General features: G+C 37.9%; 1 protein-coding gene across 2 annotated transcripts in view; it reads right to left on the bottom strand.

Moving 5' to 3' along the window:
* Positions 1–18918, bottom strand: part of ATP10B (ATPase phospholipid transporting 10B (putative)) — a 52491-nt gene extending 33573 nt beyond the window's left edge. The window contains exons 1-5 of one of the 2 annotated variants that reach the window (XM_042826505.1): positions 18629–18918; positions 17560–17754; positions 5597–5801; positions 2691–2776; positions 139–245 (exon numbers count right to left, since the gene is read on the bottom strand). In XM_042826505.1, the coding sequence (XP_042682439.1) occupies positions 139–245; positions 2691–2776; positions 5597–5801; positions 17560–17754; positions 18629–18903 (868 nt within the window). In that variant the 5' untranslated portion in view covers positions 18904–18918. Of the gene's footprint in view, positions 1–138; positions 246–2690; positions 2777–5596; positions 5802–15462; positions 16349–17559; positions 17755–18628 lie in introns of those variants that run through there. The other variant, XM_042826504.1, reaches the window with a different exon arrangement.
* Between the last annotated feature and the right edge of the window lie 214 nt (positions 18919–19132).

Here is a 19132-nt window from a genome sequence, read left to right as displayed (position 1 = left end):
GTTATGCACTCTTCTCTTTGACCTACCAGTTCTTAAAACTAAATGTCAAATTATGGTGCAAGGTTTAGACTACGCATGTTTACTTAAGGATATTTACAGGGAAATTCTGTGTTTAGTGAGTTAGAATGTACTTCTTACCTGCATATATAACAATTCCTATTGCAACTTCAGTATTTCTGATTGTACATCCACGAAGCAGAAGGCTTTCAATGTTAAAACCAATCCGTTCATGATTTGGCTGTTCCCTGGGAAAATAAAAAGACAAAATAAATAAAGCAGTTTCATTTTCTGTTCTGATAAATCTCAAACATTTTTTTTTTGTGTTCATGTCCAATTCAAGGTGAAATCAAGAAACTGTGAGGAGCCTAATTTGTTTGTGCTTCACTCAGCTTCAGTGAAGACTCCAGTAAGAAGTCACAGAAAAGTCAAATAACCACCAGAGGGCTTTTCATCTTTGTGAACCTCAGCTCCCTTGAGGAGTGTCCGGGCTGAGGCTTTCTCCCTCACCCACATGGAGTGGAAGATTTTTCACTCTGGCTGAGGAAGTCCCATCACACATCTGCTCCTTCTGCTAGTAGAACAGACAGGTGAAAACTTACTGAAAATTGTAAGCTCAGTACACCATCAGGCAGGCAATTGGTTACTTGCCTCTGAAAATGAAAACTATTTTTGCACAGATTTCTGTTATGAATTTGTGTAGGCTCTTCCTGAAACCAAAGCTGAGATTTTTCCACTTGAACTGATTTTATTAAATATCAGCATAAGGTAAGAGTTCTTCCAGAATACGTATATTTTATGACTCTCTACTGGATATTTGGTATTGCATTTACCAGCAAAATGCAGTCTTACTTAAATGAGGGGCAAGGTTCAGTGCTATTTATATGTGTGCAATCCTGTATCTGTTTGCAGCTGCACATGGCAATGTGACATCAAGGGAGAGGAGTAAAAAGGCTCAGAGACCAAATAGCTATAAGATAGCAGAATGATGGCTTTGATCAAAGGCCCTACAGAAGAAGAACACAAGGGAGCTCTGGCTTGCAGTGTTAAAAAAGGAGGTCACTGTTATATGCTGAAGAGCAGGTGTGTAATTTCCAAAGCAGCTTCAGATTATAGATCTTCTGTTGTCTTCATTGGAATTTGACCATAATGGGAGTTATCACAGAGTGTTTTCTGTACGTGAAGCCCAGGCTTCAGTGCAGTGAGATTTAAGTATCTCATATACGAAGTTACATTAGTTAGTAACTTTTAATTCAGATGTCTTTGTCAGCGCATTTTAAAAGGTAACACCAGAACTTCCTTATCCTAGGGAGCTAGCTTCAGCCTTGGCAAAATCACTAAGCAGAAGCCTTCCTACATCCCCTTTCAGCAGCATTTGCTGTGGCCAGAGCACACCAGGCAGATATCACTAAGTTTGTGCTTATCATTTCTAGCAGAGACAGTTCTTCCACACTGCTGCAATTTTACAGCATGGAGATGGACATTCAATAAGGGCTCTTGAAGAAAAATGTAAGCTGGCAGAACTGTGAGGGTGCACATCTCTTGGAGCAGCACTGTAAGCTGGCCATACCTTGTTTTGCTGAGAGTCCAGTTCTTGTTTGAATACTACTCAAAGTCATTTGCGTTTAGAAAACACCTCAGACAAAAGTAGACTGAAGAAGAGAACTCCACTGTTAGTAAATTATTTTCCACAGAATTCTTTCACCTACCCTTGAAGCAGGGAGAGAAAGGCAGCTAATTTCCTACTGCACCAAGCAGGTGAGATGACAGACATTTCCAAAATAAATATCTGCTATAGATTTTCAACAGAGATTTAAGGATGTTGAAGCCAGTCCTGAACATTACGGGTGTGTTTTTGTGCGTTTTCTTGTGATTTATTTCTTACATTTGCACAATATCAGTGTTCTTGTGCTTTATTATAGCAGGCTAATTGGAAGGATTGCTTCAATTTAGTTGATACCTAGTGGTCCACTAATCTAGCAACCAATACAGACTTGACCTATTCAACTTGTTAAGGTACCACAGAGGAGGGAAAACAGGATTGCTGTATTGGTTATAATTTTACAGCGCATATATTCTCAAAACCAGATTAGGAATGATGAGGGCTAATGGTCAAGAATCTGCTGGTTTACTCTAGTTCCAGGTTCAACATTCTCACTGCATCACTGGAAAGACTTTAACTACTAGTTTGGCTACTAGTAAGCTTTTAATACACTATTCTAATGCATGGGTTTCATGTAGAGTTTTGGTGCTTGCTTGTGTTTTTTAGCTGTAAGAAAAAATTAGGTTTGTGTGTCGGATCCTGGATACCTTTTCCCCATGGCCATAAATATGGAGAAATAAGAACAATGCAGATGGATATCTTTCAACATTAGAAAGGATTTACACAGAAAATCTAGCCTAGCCTAACCCTCAGGTCAAACACAAATGCACTCATGTCAGAATTCTGATAAGAGCTAAAGCCTTGTGAGAATAATTTGTATAAAACAATTGTGAATTCAATGGCAAGCCTTTGTCCTTCTTTGCCTTGAAGCCCAAATTCCAGTCTGCATAATCTATTAAATTCTGAGTCCAGGAATAGATAATAGTAATGTCCACCAATTTCTGCAAAACGCCTTACTTCCATCTATATCCCCCCACATGAAGCACTAAAGCTGAGATAGACAATGTATTTATGGATAACAAATACTTACATATATCCTTTGAATTTATTGAGATCATTGTTAGGCATTTCACAGATGATGGTATTTTGGAAAAGTTCTGGTTCAAACGAAGTATTCTGCAAGAGGAAACACAGGGAATGAGTGTCAAATCCAGAGTAATAGCTAAATACCCATGCCATATCAGCACTAACAGGTAAAGTTTAAGCACAGTGTCAGAGGTAAAACTAACAGGCTTGGTAAACCCACCTCACCAAAAAGCAGGGGTTTGGAAAAAATAAATGCTTAGATCAGGTTCACAGCTTGCTTGCAATTTTTTACTTTCTCTATAAGGTAAATTCATACACAGACAGACAGTACAGCTGGAAGTTGCCAACAGTTTTCGTCTTTAATTTCTCAAATAGCACTCGCTCAAATCAATTCTCGCTTTATTTATTTTTTGTCAACACAAATCTATTAGACAGCAAAGCAAATTTGAGTGTGCAAATTAATGTAATTCATTGTATAATCAGAAGGATATTGTCATGGTGTAGCAGATCTGAGACTTTCCTTGGCTGGATTATCAATTATAAATTTTAAAAAATGCTATGAATTGTATCATACAATAGAGATGTTGGTTAGTGGCAGCACCTGCCCTCATTTAAAGTAAATGTAACAAATTCTTATAATTCTCTGTTAAATAACAACACTCTTCAGGCAAAAGCAAGATCAAATGAAAATAACTGCAATATTAATATGGATTTTGAAACATATTAGAAGACTTGTTTTACCAGCCTGGAGTACATGAGAATAAAATGAGAGACCATGCCTTTAAATAATTTGAATACATTCAAATGCGACTAAAATAAAGACTAAGAGTAAAACAAGGAAACAAACAAAAGATCCCCTCAGAAGGAAGGGAAGTGAAAGAGCCCGAAGTGCTGGAAGAGACAAAATAAGATGAAGCTCACTGGGCTAAGCATGTCCTGAATTAGAGCTTGGAGCTGAAGACAGACACTTTTGCTTTATTTTCTCCTCATTCAAGGGAAAAGGCTTGCTTTTGGGGCTCTTTGAAGCAGTCTGGAAAGCCAGCTTCATGAAAGGCACATGTTTGCCATAACCTTTTTTCCTCAGCTGAAAAGATACTGAAGACTTTCATTTAAGATCAAGAATATGTAATAAAAATGGGATGTGAGAAACATGAAAGAGAATAATTACTGCTGTGAGATAAAAACCAAAAGAACTGCAACCAACTTGAATCCAAACTCCTCTCATTAGGAAATTCAGACCTGGAAATCAGATCTGCTGCTGAGCTTCCATATCTTCTTCTAAAGCAAGACAGACTTCCAGAAGTCACACTCCTTTGGAAACTGAAAATCTCAAGAATCTCCTAGTGGAATTCACCACAGCTTTGCCAGGCTGTAAAAATTCATCATGGTGACAATGCCCTAGTCTCATTTTGCTCTCATTCTTTTTCTGAGCAATACGTAATTCTATTTTGTATATGTATGTTCAAAATCTAAGTAAGAGCAAGCTGAGAATCTGATCTAAAAAATAAGTTTTGGAGGAAAAATACCTTGATGAATTCAGCCTGGAGAAGAGAAAGCTGCAAGGAGACCTCATTGCGGCCTTCCAGTATTTAAAAGGGGATTATAAACAGGATGGGAATCAATATTTTACAAGGGTAGATAGTGATAGGGTAAGGGGGAATGCTTTTAAGCTCAAGAAATGAAGGCTTAGATTGGACGTCAGAGGGAAGCTCTTCACAGAGAGAGGGTGAGGTGCTGGCACAGGCTGTCCAGACATGTTGTGGATGCCCTATCCCTGGAGGTGTTCAAGGCCAGGTTGGATGGGGCACTGGACAGCTTGGTTTAGTACTAGATCTGGAGGGTGGTGGCCCTACCTGTGGCAGGGATTTGGAACTTGATGATCCTTGAGGTCCTTTCCATCTCAAGCCATTCTGTGATTCTATGGATACCAGGGCAGTTTGTATAACATTTGTCTCACGTGAGTGAATATCTTTAGACTCTCTTTCAAGAACTCTGTGGAATCTTGTCCATCTCATGAAACTCAAGAGTAAAACTTTATGTTATCATTACTCTAGAAACATTTGTGCAACAGGAGAACAACAAGATGCAACTAAGCAGGAGCTTAGAGGGCTCATTAGTACCCAATAGGTTCCTAGCTAGAAAAGGGGTAGAGAAAGATGATTCTTCTTTCTCCCTCCCTCTCCCTCTCTCTCTCTCTCTCTCTCTCAGTAAATAAATATAGTTATTTTGATGACAAAAGTTTTACAGTTGAAAATTCAGGTCAGAAAGTAGCTTACAAGAAGTTTCCTTTATCTCAGCATTTTAAAGGTAGGGGAATTCAGCATTCCAAAGAGTTTCCTAAGCAGAAGAACTAACCTCAGTTCATTCTCTCCTCCTTAAAGAGTCACATTTTATAGCTGCAGTTAAATCTGGGAAGTTTTATGGAGCAATTAAATCATATGATTAAACAAAGCTCCAAGAACAAGGAACACGTTGCAGACAGGAAGACTAAAACCAACTTGTATGATACCTAGTGCATTGGTTTTGTTTATTTTTTTAATCAACATGCTATTTACACTAATAATTTTAAATAACAGGGTAATAGAGATGATTATTTAATCTCTGACCTTCATGAACACCGTGGTCATCATGGTCAGAACTGCATTCCACTCTGCTTACGTAACAAGACTTCCTAAGTGTAAAGGCTTTTGTGCATGCGGTGTATCTACATAATAACTCAAAGACTAAACAAAATAATCACGTACAGTCTGAAGCATAACTAGTACTGAAGTGTTTTCTGATTTGAAAGTAGACTTCTCCACTGCACTTTGTGGCTTCACTTTGTGGCTAGAGCTGCTAGAGCTGCAGAGCAGTCAGACTGCTGCTCAGAGCAGTCCTTGGCTGCATGGGCTGCGGTTTCATAGATTTTACCTGGCTGGAGAACCCCATGACGACTCGTCGCTGTTTAAGGTTGGTCTCTCCATCAAGGTTGGCAGTTTCCAAGTGGCAGATCCCGTTCTGATCAGAGGAGTACAGCAAGAGGATATCAGCTGGGATGGTCTCATTACACTGCAGCTGAACAAAATCTCCCACTAGGACATCTTTCCAGCACTTCTCAACATAGGCACGGTCTTCCCTGCGGCATCAAAAACATGTCAAGGGTGAATAGTGACATTAGGAAGGCAGGCTCCCTGCTAAGTGGGGTTTTGATAAAAGAAAGTAGGGCAGTGGTGCCACATTGCTGTATTTTTTAAAAAGACACAGAGAAACACCTAGAAACCAGTGCTTTAGACAGTTTCATAGTACCATTTCACCATATCTCACATGCAAAGTAAAATATCTATGTGGAGTAAATAGAAACTAGAAGAAAATTTCTCTTTCGTTCACTAGCATTGGGCCTATATCCTCCACAGCAAAGCCAGAAAGTTGCTCAGACTAACAGAAATGTTTTTAAGTACATTAGACAAGAAATACAGACATTTAAAAATATATATTTTTGAGTATGTCACAGATACTTTCAAGCGTCAGCGTATAGACCCTGAAAGAAGTAAAGCATTATCATACTTCTGCTTGCACCAGGTCTCTCTAATTTGTAATTCTCAAAAGATAATTAAAAATCTTAAGCTTAGGTAGTAGATACAACTTAAAAAGGTAGAGCAGCCAACAAATGACTCCCTAGCATTAAACAAGAAAACAAACAAACAAAAACCAAAACAAAACAAAAGGCAGCTAGAGCCTAAGATGAATGAAAAAAGTTAAGGAACAAAGGGATTCTAACTTAAAAAAAAAAAAAAAAAAAAAAAAAAAAAGAGGATTGAAATTTGAGGAAAATAAATGACTAAATGACTATTTCATCAACAAACTGGCATTCAACAGTTCAGGATACAGCAATAGTTTTTGAAATAACCTTTTCAGTAATTGATCTCTCAGCTGCTCTTCATCATCTAAACCCACTGAAGACTGCAGAATATACTCTGCAATTAGTTAAAGGGAAAACTGCAAAGGCAGCAATGGCTCAGTTCGTTATGAGGAAATTATTTTTTTAGTATAAATAATTGTCATCTTGTATGTTGCTCTGTAAGACGGAAAATGCTCACAACACTTTACTAGACTCACAGTAAAAGGCTTTTCATAATGACTCAGTCTCATTTGTGCTTAAGTTTTGAATCATCCTCGTTTAGTGCCTGAAGAAGAGAGTCTTTCAATGAAGTGTTTGCATTATGAAAAGGGGAGCAGTAACGTAGGAGATAAAATGTTTTGCCAGAGTTCAAAGGCACAAAGACACACATCCAAGTGTGTCTTCAGAGTCTGGCCAAAGTCTACTGTGTACTAACCTGCCTTCCTTGTCTTGGGGAAAGAAGAGTCAGCCCTAATGCTGTCAGGCAATCTGTGGCAGTTGGCTCACATCCTTATCTAAAAACAACATGAAAAAACTGCTTCCTGCAAAGGTTACATGCAGTTAAGTACTCCACACTTCCTGGTGGTATTCACTTTTTATTAAAACAAAAGAACAACAAAAACCAGAAAAACTCCTGTAACTATGTAAAAAAATCTTTGGTGCTAGAGGTGAGATTCATTAATAATAGCTAAATAATAGTATTGTAGTGATGATTTTTCCTTCCTAAATGTTCATTCTTCTTTCTGCTACATCTACTTATGTGCATATCCTTGCTTCCTTTGCTCAACAATAGACATAAAAGATCACACTGAGAAACAGATGTTTGCTGTAAGTGAATCTGATATTGCTGATCTTTGAAACAAAAATTCCAGAACAGTTTCTACTTGAAAAATATTTAAGCAGGTGCACGATGAGTATTTATTGCACAATGAAGTGGATGTTAAAGCTAATATAGGAAAACCACTAAGCAACAAGGAATTCTTCTCATATCTAATGCTTTCCTGGTAGAATTCCTCGTTTGTCTAAAGCGTGATTACAGAAGCAGTTTCATACAAGCAGATGGGCTGTCTTGCTACCCCAGACATCTGGATGTCATGTAGAGTTCGTATATGCTGTTTGCCAGGACATCTGCAAGGCAATCCTACTTTTCTCTACGTCAGCTGTTGCACAGCTCTGTTGTTTATGGAACATTTCCTGCTCACAGAATGCTATAGATAGGCCTTACCCAGCTGCCTGTTTTCTACGTCAGCCTAAAGAAACTGGGTTAATAAAATAAGCCACAGAAATCACAGATTTGTAGTAATTTTTCAGTAACAGCCAATGAAACTTACATTACACGTGTGACTCAAGATTCGGTTCATACACTAATTACAGAGGAGACAGTGAGTCAGAAAAGCCAAATGAGCTCCTCCAGATCAAAGAGGTTGTTTTCTGTTGCATAGGGAATAAAGTTCAGGAATTTCTAGTCTTCCAGGCTTACATTCAGGTGAAGAGTGCCCCTCTCTCTCAGTGAAAAAAAAAAAAAAAAAATCGGTAAAGCACATTTTCTTCATAGAGAGCTCTATTCTCTGAAAGGAGCTGTAAGATTAGGATTCCTGCAGCATGAGGGTTTTCTAAAATTTTGCTGAGAATTATTAAAAGATAAAAGGAAGAAAAGGTTCACAAGGAACCTCTTGCACCCTACAACAACACTGGTCCAATTGCCCCAAAAGATTTCTCAAATGAAGCAGTTTACTTCCAGTAATTCCCATAACGGGGAACACTGCCCTTTTCCTGTTCACTGATTAAGGTTCATAGCTCATGCTATGGCTGCTAAATAAACACAAGAGCTTCATAAGTCTGAGATGGTTTGTCGAGAGACGTATTAAAAAAACACACATATTTATGCAATAAAATAACAACACATGGTGATTTTCAATAGGTGGAGAGTTGAAAGTCTGATTCTCATGGTGGAAGGCACCACGGCTGTGGCACATCGAAGTTATGCTCTAGGATGAAAGTCTCTCCATTATCTTCTCTCCTTCACCAGTCAATTTATCACCATCACACTTAAAAGCATTCTCTCACTGCCCTGGAACAACAGGTAGCACAACAACACCCATCACAGGGTAGTGCAGACGGAAAGAGACAGCCTGGAACAGTCACAGTGAAGTCTGCCAGAATTTGATATTAGACTCGTCATATCTGATGAGAAGGACCAAATTGAATAGGATTTTATGAAGGTATTTTAAGGGAGAAAGAATCATACAAAAATACCTGCTGTGGCTGGAAATTGTTGGGGAACAGGAATAAATTACTGTTGACACAAAGTCATTTCACATTCTTTGACTCAATAAAAATGAACTTCAAACAAAGACTGGGTCAGGAGGGGTGGTGAACAGAAGGAAGTAAGAAAATATTGCGCTACTCCCAAGAGGAGATGAAATAAAAATTTTCTACGTGCATGTCACAGCACGGCTATGAATCCTAGACTGTCTTAGAGGAAGATCTTCAGAAACTTCATCATGTATCAACAACAACCAATTAGCTCAGTGGGTCTGGTTCCTCTGAATTACTAAAAGTTCCAGTCAACTTCCCTTGCAATTTGTAGTAAAGATGTTACTCTGTTTTTCACCTGAAAATTGCCATTAGACTGTAATATCAGACACGTCAGACAAAAAATAAAATAAAATATCAGCATAACATATAGGCAAATCCAAATGTTTTTTACTGCATGTAATTCATTAGAATGTAATATTTGAAAACGGTCCTACTAAAGGGTCACTTTTTCAAAAATACTCCAACACACTCAGTGCTTTGCAATGAACAGCTGGAATTCCACAGGTGTTTAAACTTTACAGCCTATTTTTGCTAATAGAAATTGAACACACACTGTCAAAGATTTTACCAGCTTTTAAATGGAAAACTCAACACTGTACTTTCAAAGACCATTTTAAGGCTATGAACGCAAGGTTAGGAGCTGCTGCCATAAAACCTTGAAAAAATGTCAACATAGGAGGAGATTAAGAAATTGAGGGTGGCACTAGACTGGAGAGGAACTGATCCTGAAACCTGCCCATAGCTCACAATACAGCACAACTTCACTCAGTATTCCTGAGCTGGAGATATCATTGGAGCCAAAATATCTGTGCCAATTCATGCTTGGTTTATACCACGTTACCATCATTTGGGGGAGGCTGTTTCTGTTCTGTGGACATCACCAGCATCAAAACACTGTATCACTTAGAAGCAGTCAGTCCAGTAAAAGGACTTAGCAAGCACCTATAGCCACGCCCCCTCAACAGCTGTGCAATTTCAGCAAATCTTTTCATTATAGATAGAACTCTTTCTTTTTCTAGTCAAACTGAAGACATCTTTAATTATATCATTTTGGCATTTCAAACTCCTTAATATTAGAAGTAAATCCTAAGTTTTTATGCGTCAAAACTGTCTGTAGCATCATACTATGGATGTTACAATCTCAACGATAAAACCATCTGCACTCAACTTCTGTTAATGTTCCAAGTTTATATGGACTTCTGCTAAGTACCAGAAACTTAAAAATATATTTTTTGCAATACTTTGGTTTTAACTTGTTTTTTTGTTTGTTTGTTTGTTTGTTTTCCAACGCTGTCTTGTTTTGTAACGACCTGCTCCAATTGAGGAAATAAAGTAGAATTCAAAAGTATTTTGAATACACATTGGCTTAAATTACAAAAAGCAATGTAATAAAATCTATCAATTAATGTAATTAGGAACATTTAATTTATTTTTATTTTTATTTATTGTGTGTGAATATTCCCTAGAGAAATATGCTGTGACTCTACTGGCACTATCTGGAGCGAATAAGTAACTCCAAGTCAGTGACTTAAAGACCACTTTTATCTCACAAAGTTTCTGGAAGCCTTAGCCTAAGTCATCATTTTTGCTACAGTCATTTCCTTACATGACCACGTAGCATCTTCAGGTCACATAGCAGGTAGCATTCTGCTCCTCTCCAGGATTTAGACGCATTCAGAAAAAAACATACTTAACCCAGATACAAAAATTCCATACAACCTGGAGTACACACAAAAGCTGTATAGAACAGAGGATGCTGACTGCCAGTGACAAGGCCATGGAGACAACAGTACCATAGCATGTCTTGGGTTGCAAGGGACCCTAGAGATCACCTAGTTCCAACCCCCTGCTGCAAGCAGGGTAGCTAATATACTCACTTATAATATTAAGCAAACCAATGTCCTGTATCTTTGATAATGGATACTGAGTTGCAGTACTAACATAGCAGACAATTACCCTGCAGTTAACAGTAGTTTATTTATATTGCTATTTTATACAAAAAAGATTAAATTATCAATGTTTGTTGCTGCCTTAGAAAAGCATCTTCAACCATCCAAAAGCTGGAGTATGAAGCCAGGAGATTCCCTGTTGTTGATATTCATCCACCATCCAGAGGAAGCAGCAACAAGACATAGAAGTCTTGATGCGGCTGTGCCAAAGCAAATCCAATGCCATTTTGCCCAAGGCAAGATGGTGGGACTTAAAGCAGATCACAGGCTTGAGACTCTTTTTCTTGGTGTATAAAATGAATCCAATAAAGCCTCCAGCAGAACTCTAGTCTTTAAAGTTATGCTTTGTTAGAAAACAAAAATAATAAAGTAGAAAGAAATTGTTCTTCAACAAGCAAAAACTCAGTGCTGCTGAAGAAGACTTTAAATGAATATGTTGGCAACAAACCTCTTTTTGCTTACTGTGCCCCTTGGCAGGATGATGTTTTCCTCTCCTTTCTACTTGACAAGCTTTCAGGCTCACTTTGGGTTGAATGAACTGCATACTATGTTTCCTGGGTCCAGAGAAAAGTTGCCTTTTTTTTTCTCTAAAAGATTTGACAGTAGGTCTACTCCTGTTTGCAAACACTTCCCCTCCCCTTCTCCACTATCTCCTAGACATGCTGTTCTTTCGCTGCAGACCCTGTCTGTCACTGCTGCCCTGGAGAAAGCAAATGCTTTCTCAGATGCTGACAGCACCCAGCAGAGGTGCAGTCTTTCTTCCCCTCAGAAACTCTGGCTGGTCAGAGTATATGCAGGAGGTTGAAGCTGAAGGCAGTCTTTCTCTTGACTATTCAGCTGCCTCAATTTTAAGAAAAAAAAAAAAAAGTATACAATAGGTACTGTAACTGGTAAGCAAGCAGATCTCCATTGCTGTCAGAAACTTCCTGCACAACATCTCCAACATCTGCCTCATAAATTATCACACTGAATTACAAATCTCAAATGAATTGTGATATTTTCATTCTCTTTAAAAATTGCTTCCCAGCTGATAGCAGTCCTGACTCAGTGTAATGCAATGGTGAGGTCTTTGTTTTTCCCTTATTTTCACAGTACTGCTTTGCGACTACCTTAGGGTAAACGCTGATGCGGATGTCTTTAAATCTTCTCAGACTTTATACTAAGCAAATGCAGAATCACAACAAAGTCCAGACTTTTTTTTTTCCTGTGACCCAGACACCTGCAAACCTGCATGGGAAGAGGAAGTTGACCCTTAGAGGAATTTCTTGAAAGCCACTGAGTCTGTAAGCACTGCAGAGAAAAACTTTTCTATACTGAGTGCAGTCAGGTTCTCTCACCAGTATGCCTGCTGACTTACCTAGTTGTCTGACAACACCACTGCATAATTCAAAGAACATACACTAGGCTTCTCTGAATCACTGTATCAGATATCTGAGTGTAGGTGCTTAACATTAAGCAATGTTAATTGTCCAGATGATGTTGATGCTTTTACAGGTGTAGCTGCCTGATGAATGTGCATTCAGTCAAGGACGTTGCTCTGCCATCTTGAAATGTGATGGTAATATTTTGTATTAGCACCTGACCATCTATTCAGAATAGTCAGAAAAATTAAGGTTTGATATTCCAGAAACATGAAGTCAATGTAAAATCCTGTCTGGACGCTATGGAGTGTTTGAAGATCATTACAGCTTAATCCTAGAGGTACATCAGACCCAGCCCACAAGTTAATCATACATACATCAAGTGGTTTCTCGAATGTCATGGAATGCTGAAATAATTAAATAGCTTTTAGTAACTGCTGGTTTGACATTCACTTACAGACCTGCATACCACACTCAGTGCTGGCCACTGTTAGTTAGGGACAAATTCAAGAGACTTCAGAGAAAAGTAATCCAAATAGGAATGGATGGACTGACTGACAAGACAGATTAAAAGGGTGTTCTATGTACATATCTTGCCTAAAAGCTGTCTGGGAGTAGCAAAATGAGCATGATAGAAATTACACATGCATGAGCACTATAATTAAATGTTGATGATGAAGAATAATTAGGGTTGCATGAAACCAGGTCACTTGAGGAATTTTAATGCAATTAAAGAAGGATAATAAAGCAGAATATCATAGAAAATGCTTTGATAATCACATATTGTAGTGGTAGAAGCTTCATTCCTACAAAAATTTAAAAACAGACCAGGTATATTTAACAGAAGACTAAGTATAATTAAAAGACAAGACAAAAGAAGCAAGTATAATTTAGTTCTCATATTTTGGCGTAGCGTGATGTAATCTGGCGGCACAAGTCTGTACACAATTTATGAAAGAAATACTTTTTAATCAGAAAGTTAAATGTTCGCAATCAAACATCAGATCTAAGGTATTGCAATTCCCCGAGATACTTCAATATTATTGTTTCCTTTTTTTTTTTCCAATTAAGCATTCTTTAAATACACTACTTGAAGTGTCTTTCCCTTCATTTGACTAGCAGGCTAGATTAGCTATTCCAGCTGACCTCTGGAAAAAAGAAAATTAGAAGTAATGTGTTTACAGGGCAGTCTACTTGAATTCAATTTCCCTTGCTCCATGCTGAAAGAAGACAAGTTAACAGCATTTCCTCTGATGTGCAAGAAAGTTTTGGAGGACATTTGGCTTTCAGAAAAGAGAGTGCACTTTGTATGTTTTAAGGAACAGGAACTAGATTTCTTGTTACTGAAATCTGAAATAAAGACAATTTACATTCCAAGATTAATACTTTAAATCTAATTAAATTTTCATCTTACAATGGAAGATGAGTTACTCTATTACACAGGATTCTTTGGTGTCACAAAATTAACAAGATTCACAGTCCCCTGAAAAAGACTTTCACTTGTGTAAAAAAATTACTTTTGACAGATGATTCACAAGGAAGGAAATTAGAAGCCATCATACAAAGCCATGACTTTGCAGCTAGCAAGAAGAACAAGACATACCAGCTTCCCAAAGAGCTATAGAAGCCTGACTAAAATTATTCATGATACAATAAGCCGTAACTACAGATCTGAGAGCAATCACAACTGTCAACACTTATTCCAGATAGAATGAATAGTAGAGTCTGAAGGCTTCCTTATTTTTCTTTCCCTTACATCACTGTTTTGGGCTATAAGAGTCCAGTGAGACACAAGATTTATTCATAGATCAAAGATCTTCCTATGGAATGGGATGAGCAATGTTAAGATGGGCTACCTCATCTTTCTGCATAAGAAAGTACTCTGGGCTACAGCGTGGATCTGGATCTGTATGTACATTGTAATGCCATGATGTACTTTAACATGAAAACAGTTCATATTGTATTCTCTACTTCTCATTTACTCAAGGTAAAAGTCTTTTCCATATAAATTAACATTGCGTTACGTCAAGAGGAAGTAGTGTTTCCATGGCAATCCTACCGTTCCCTGTCTTATATAATCAAATATTCCATTGCTCCATGGATTAATGCAACTATGGCAGCCTCAAAGATAGGGGCAATTCAGGTACCTACCCAAAGAATTAGAATTACTGACAGTCTTCACAGTGGAAGAGGAGAAAAAGTCCTAGATGTGCAATATTTAGAAACCTGTAAAATGTCCACTTTTCCAGATAAGTTAGCAAAAAGAGCAGAGATTTTATTTCTGACATGTCATTACCTCTATGCGGGGGTAAGTAAGCAAATCCATTATTTCTCTGTTTAACCAGCAGGATATAAAAATAAAAATCCGACATGCAAGAGAAACAGTAATGACAGAACTCTGTGATAAAAGAGGTCTAGAGTTCTACAAGATTCTACTTGTGAGAACATAAAGCACTGCTGATTAATTGGAGGCATGACAAATAAAGTTCAGGTAAATTAGAAGTTTTGCTCTGCTGGCACCCTGTGTGATATTTAAGCAGGCAGAAGTCATCTTCTATGTTGATAACAGTTTTGCTACAACAAAAAGTCCTAAACTTAAGAGGTCATGAAACATTTTGAAAATGTCACATATATTCATTTAGAGAAGATCAAACAGAAGTATGCGCTACTATCTCAGTTTTTTTAAAAATACATTTACATGCAGTTTTGTTTTACATGCAGTTTTGTTTTACATACAACCTAGAAAAAAAAACCCCAAAAATAAAAAAACACAACTGGAAGGCAGCCTACAGTTTGGAATATAAAACTGAAATTAGTCCAAAGCACTAGCTACATTTTTCAAAGGTTTCTAGGTTTCTAAGCAAACAAGGACCCATTTGCATGACAGAACCTGTTCTGTGCTACATTGATTGTGCAAATCTTGTTCTGTACTGTAATGACAGAATTTAGCCGTGTTGAAAATTCCTTAGAACTCCAGGGCTCAATAGCTATTTAGACACTCCATGTCTACGTAGCCGATAGCCACAGCAGAACCATGAAACAAAAACTTTCCTTCCCAGTCTGAACAATAGATTTAAGCAAAATAAGAACATCTTTCCTGTTATCAGACCAAGTATGGGTGTTATCTAGTCACTGCAACTTTACACCATTTCACTTAATCACTGTGATTTTTTAGCAGGCATTTATTAATATTTCAACCAAAAAAACCTCACAAGTGATAAAAAATCTCAAGCCAACATTTTCCAAAATAAAATCTGTAAAAAAACTCACCTGCTGTAAACGTAACAACCCATATGATTGATTTCTTTGTCTAGTTTATACCGCCGAAAGTCCTCCCAAGCATCTTTAATGGCTGTCATGACTATTATAACACAAATAGGGATCAAAGAAACTCCTGGTTGGAAAGCATTCACCACTGGCACAAAATTCAGCAGTGCAATAACCACAAAATAAATATTGGCAAAGCGGTGAAGCTGCTCATAGATGTTTTTAGGGACGAAAGTCAAGATGCTGTATTTCGTGGTCTTAATTTTATTGGAGTCATAGTATCTGTTTGGATTTTCTTTCCAGTTTGTACTTCCAAAAGACAAATTAGACTTGATCACTCGCTTATTTTCATTTTTCTTCCTTCTTTTCTTTAATTTTCCTCTCTTCTCCAGCACTTCGTTTTGGGTTTCTGTGTCTGAAGCAACGCATCGACAGCAGGTTTCCTTGAAAAAATGTTTTTTCCATACCATCTTAGAGAAGCAGCCTGGAAAACTTCTCCTTGACATCTTGCTGTCCTCTCAAAAAGAAGCCTCAAGTCATAGGCTAGTGAAGTTAGAAGACTTCAATAATCAAGATAAAGTCCAAAGTGGTGGAGGGAATACTCAAGCTGTCAGAGCACAGGGCTGCTTCTCACCGACTCCGGCATCCACCTGCCCTGAAACAGGTATCTTCCTGACCCAGCTGCTCTGGGTCCTAAAGCTTGCCGGGAAGGCTGCACGTCACACATGAGAAAAACATCCTGAATGTTTTGTTATTCCTGTTACCGCATGCCTGGAGGCCCCAGAGTATTTCCCTGGAATCATGCATCTGCTCAGATGAAGTACCTTTGTTTTAACACTGCACAGACAAAACTAAGGACATACACGCAGTTTTCACCATTCACTCCAAGTGTTTCTGAACTGTTTTATAAGCCTGTTTGCAGCCAGGAAGTTCAAAGGTAATGGGCAGAGCTCTGCGTACAGAAGTCAACAGATTACTGTAAACCTTTGTACAGAAATATTCATCTTTTCCAACCTCCTCTATTTACTATTTGCTTTCATGCCCATAACTTCATTTATTAAAACAAACAAGCAAGCATCCTGTCCCACGCTACTCTCTAATATGAGCAAAAATTTCTAGTAGAAAGAATTATACATATACACAGGCAATTTAAGGGCAGTTTACCCAGCTTGCCCCACAGCCTTTTGCTCCTCCCCCGTTAGACTGGCCTCAGGACTCACATTTCCTTTTCTCACCCAGACCTTTCTCACCCTTTTCTCCTTGCAGACTCTCATTTCTTTCAGTCTGTTGTACCTTGTGCCCTTGCCACATAAGTAATCAGCACAGATGAGAGTTAAATTGCAAGAAAGCTACACAGTAATTTTTCCTCTATGGCTTGGGCATAAGGAGGTGTTTAAAAAAATGGAAGAAGCACAAGTATTTAAACATCTTTTAAAGCAAAGCTCCTATTGTGTTATGTAGAGACAAGTGATGTAGTCTCAAATCAAATTAGTACCTGGACAAGAAACTCTGATGAAATTGAAATGTTGCAATAAGAATTGCACTTGAAAATATTTCTTCCTTCTGAGTCAGTACTGAGCAAACAACACAGCTTACTGCAGGTGGGTGTTGTACCACTTCCAGAGTGAAAATGTTTTGATCACCTATGCTAACTGGAAATGCTATAAAATTTGTTCAGTTCCTGGTTATGCTTCACCTTGAATGCATAAATGCAGCTGATCATTAATTTTTTGTTTTAATGGTTTTATCAGGAAATTTCTGAAAAATGTTGTTCCAATATGTGAAAAAAGGCTAATGATCTTTTCCAGACTTCCTCAGAACCTTCTGCTACTAGGAGAAGATACAGTGTGCTGGTAAACTGGTTTGAAAACTTGGAATGAAAACTGATGTATCAGCACACAGATTTGTGATAGAAAACAAAACTTCTCAGGATAACTCCGACTCTGAGTGAGATAAATGAAGCATGTTCTGAAGGTGTTTATAACAGCTCTTCCAAACTTCCTATACTCCAAAAGGTCAGGAAGGGAATTGTTGCAAAATCAAAATGAGCAGCTTCCACCATGCCAAACACAAGGAGAATAATTGGTTTGGTCTACTTACTTGTCATATACCCTGCTTTTAGAAGAGTTTATCTTCTTATCAAATTGGTATTTTTTATAGTCTTCAATAGCATCCTTACTCATACTGGCAAGCAGCACCACGATCAGTGGAATCATAGTAATCTCCCTGTGGAAGACTTCCATTTGTGGGAACCAGTTTAGAACCACCAGGAAGAGGAAATAAAGATTAGCTAGCCTGTAAAGAAAGATACAAAAATGAATTAAAGGTGTAATTTCCTGATGAAAATCCCCCATCTCATGTCATAAGCATTAATCATTTCACATCTCTAACTTCATCCTTTCTCAAAATAATCAATTATTTAACTGATTTGCTTATTTTTTCTTTAGAAAAGCTTGTGAGATATACTGTCATAACATTATAGCTACCTTAGTTTTCCACGTATTACAAGTGTGTATATATATATATATATATATATATATATATATATATGTAATCTCTAGGAGGTGAACATTCTCTAATGATCCCCCACAAACTCAGTTTTGAAAATAATCATAGATTCTAACAAAAGGCAAACAAAAAAATATTATTCCCCCTCCCTCCCCCCCCCCAAAAAAAAACTCAAACCACACCAAACAACAAAACAACAACCCCCCCCCCAAAAAAACCTCACAAAAAATAAACCAATGCAGCAGGATGAGTGTAGAAAACACATGTTCATAATTCACATCAGGATTCACTCAAGGACCCATGAAAAATTTCATCTGTGGAAAGTGGAAGATCAAATTATGAAAGTATAAATCTAAGCTAACAGAAATTTCAATTCTAGAGATGGATATGGAACATGATATCTTATCTGGATATGCAACCTGAAATTTTTACAAGGAAAGCTGCTCCAGTACTGAATGTGGCCACAACATGGGTTAGGACACCTACTATTTGTTTGCTGTAAGCCTCCACTTCAGTATGAATTAGGTGACATTTGTTTACAAAGAGCGTTCACCTAAAATTTAAAGACGTGGTAGCTACAAAAGTGGCCCTTCTCTATCACCCCCAAATATCACTGCTTCAGAAAGAGTTCTTATCATCATTTGATGATTATTATTTTTACCTGTGAAACTGCTTAAAAAGATTTTTGGGCAAAAAAGTAAGCCATGTGTATTTTGTAGTTTGTATCCTGTTTCCAGAATAAAATCTAGAAGCTTGGTCCCAGCCTCTCTGCTGCCTCCCATTGTTGGAAAACACAATCCTCCACTTGTTCAAGTTGAGTTTCAGTCTGTCTCTGACAGAAAACAGCAGAGGTGTTGATTCTGACACAGTCTGGGGGGCACTTTTGGCTCCGAGTCGCTGCCAACGGTACAAAGCTGAGTCTACCGACAAAGCCATTCCCAGCAGGAACGTCAGGCTGAAAGACAAATGCACAAGGACTGAAAGCCAATTCACTTCTGGTAGAAAATTCACTATGTATCTTGCTAGCAGAGGTTTAAAACAACAAACAATGCAACTGTTCAGTCCACTACACGTTCAGTCTTTGAACTCAGCACTTTCTACAGAGAATGCATGGAATAAGGGTTACAGCAAAATATTCGGTAATGAAAAATCCATTTCTATCTCC

Source organism: Centrocercus urophasianus, unplaced genomic scaffold (genome assembly GCF_019232065.1).
Source record: "Centrocercus urophasianus isolate 14NV4802_14NV808 unplaced genomic scaffold, USGS_Curo_1.0 seq_26, whole genome shotgun sequence".
NCBI classification, from domain to species: Eukaryota; Metazoa; Chordata; class Aves; order Galliformes; family Phasianidae; genus Centrocercus; species Centrocercus urophasianus.
This window is presented reverse-complemented; position numbering and strand designations above follow the sequence as displayed.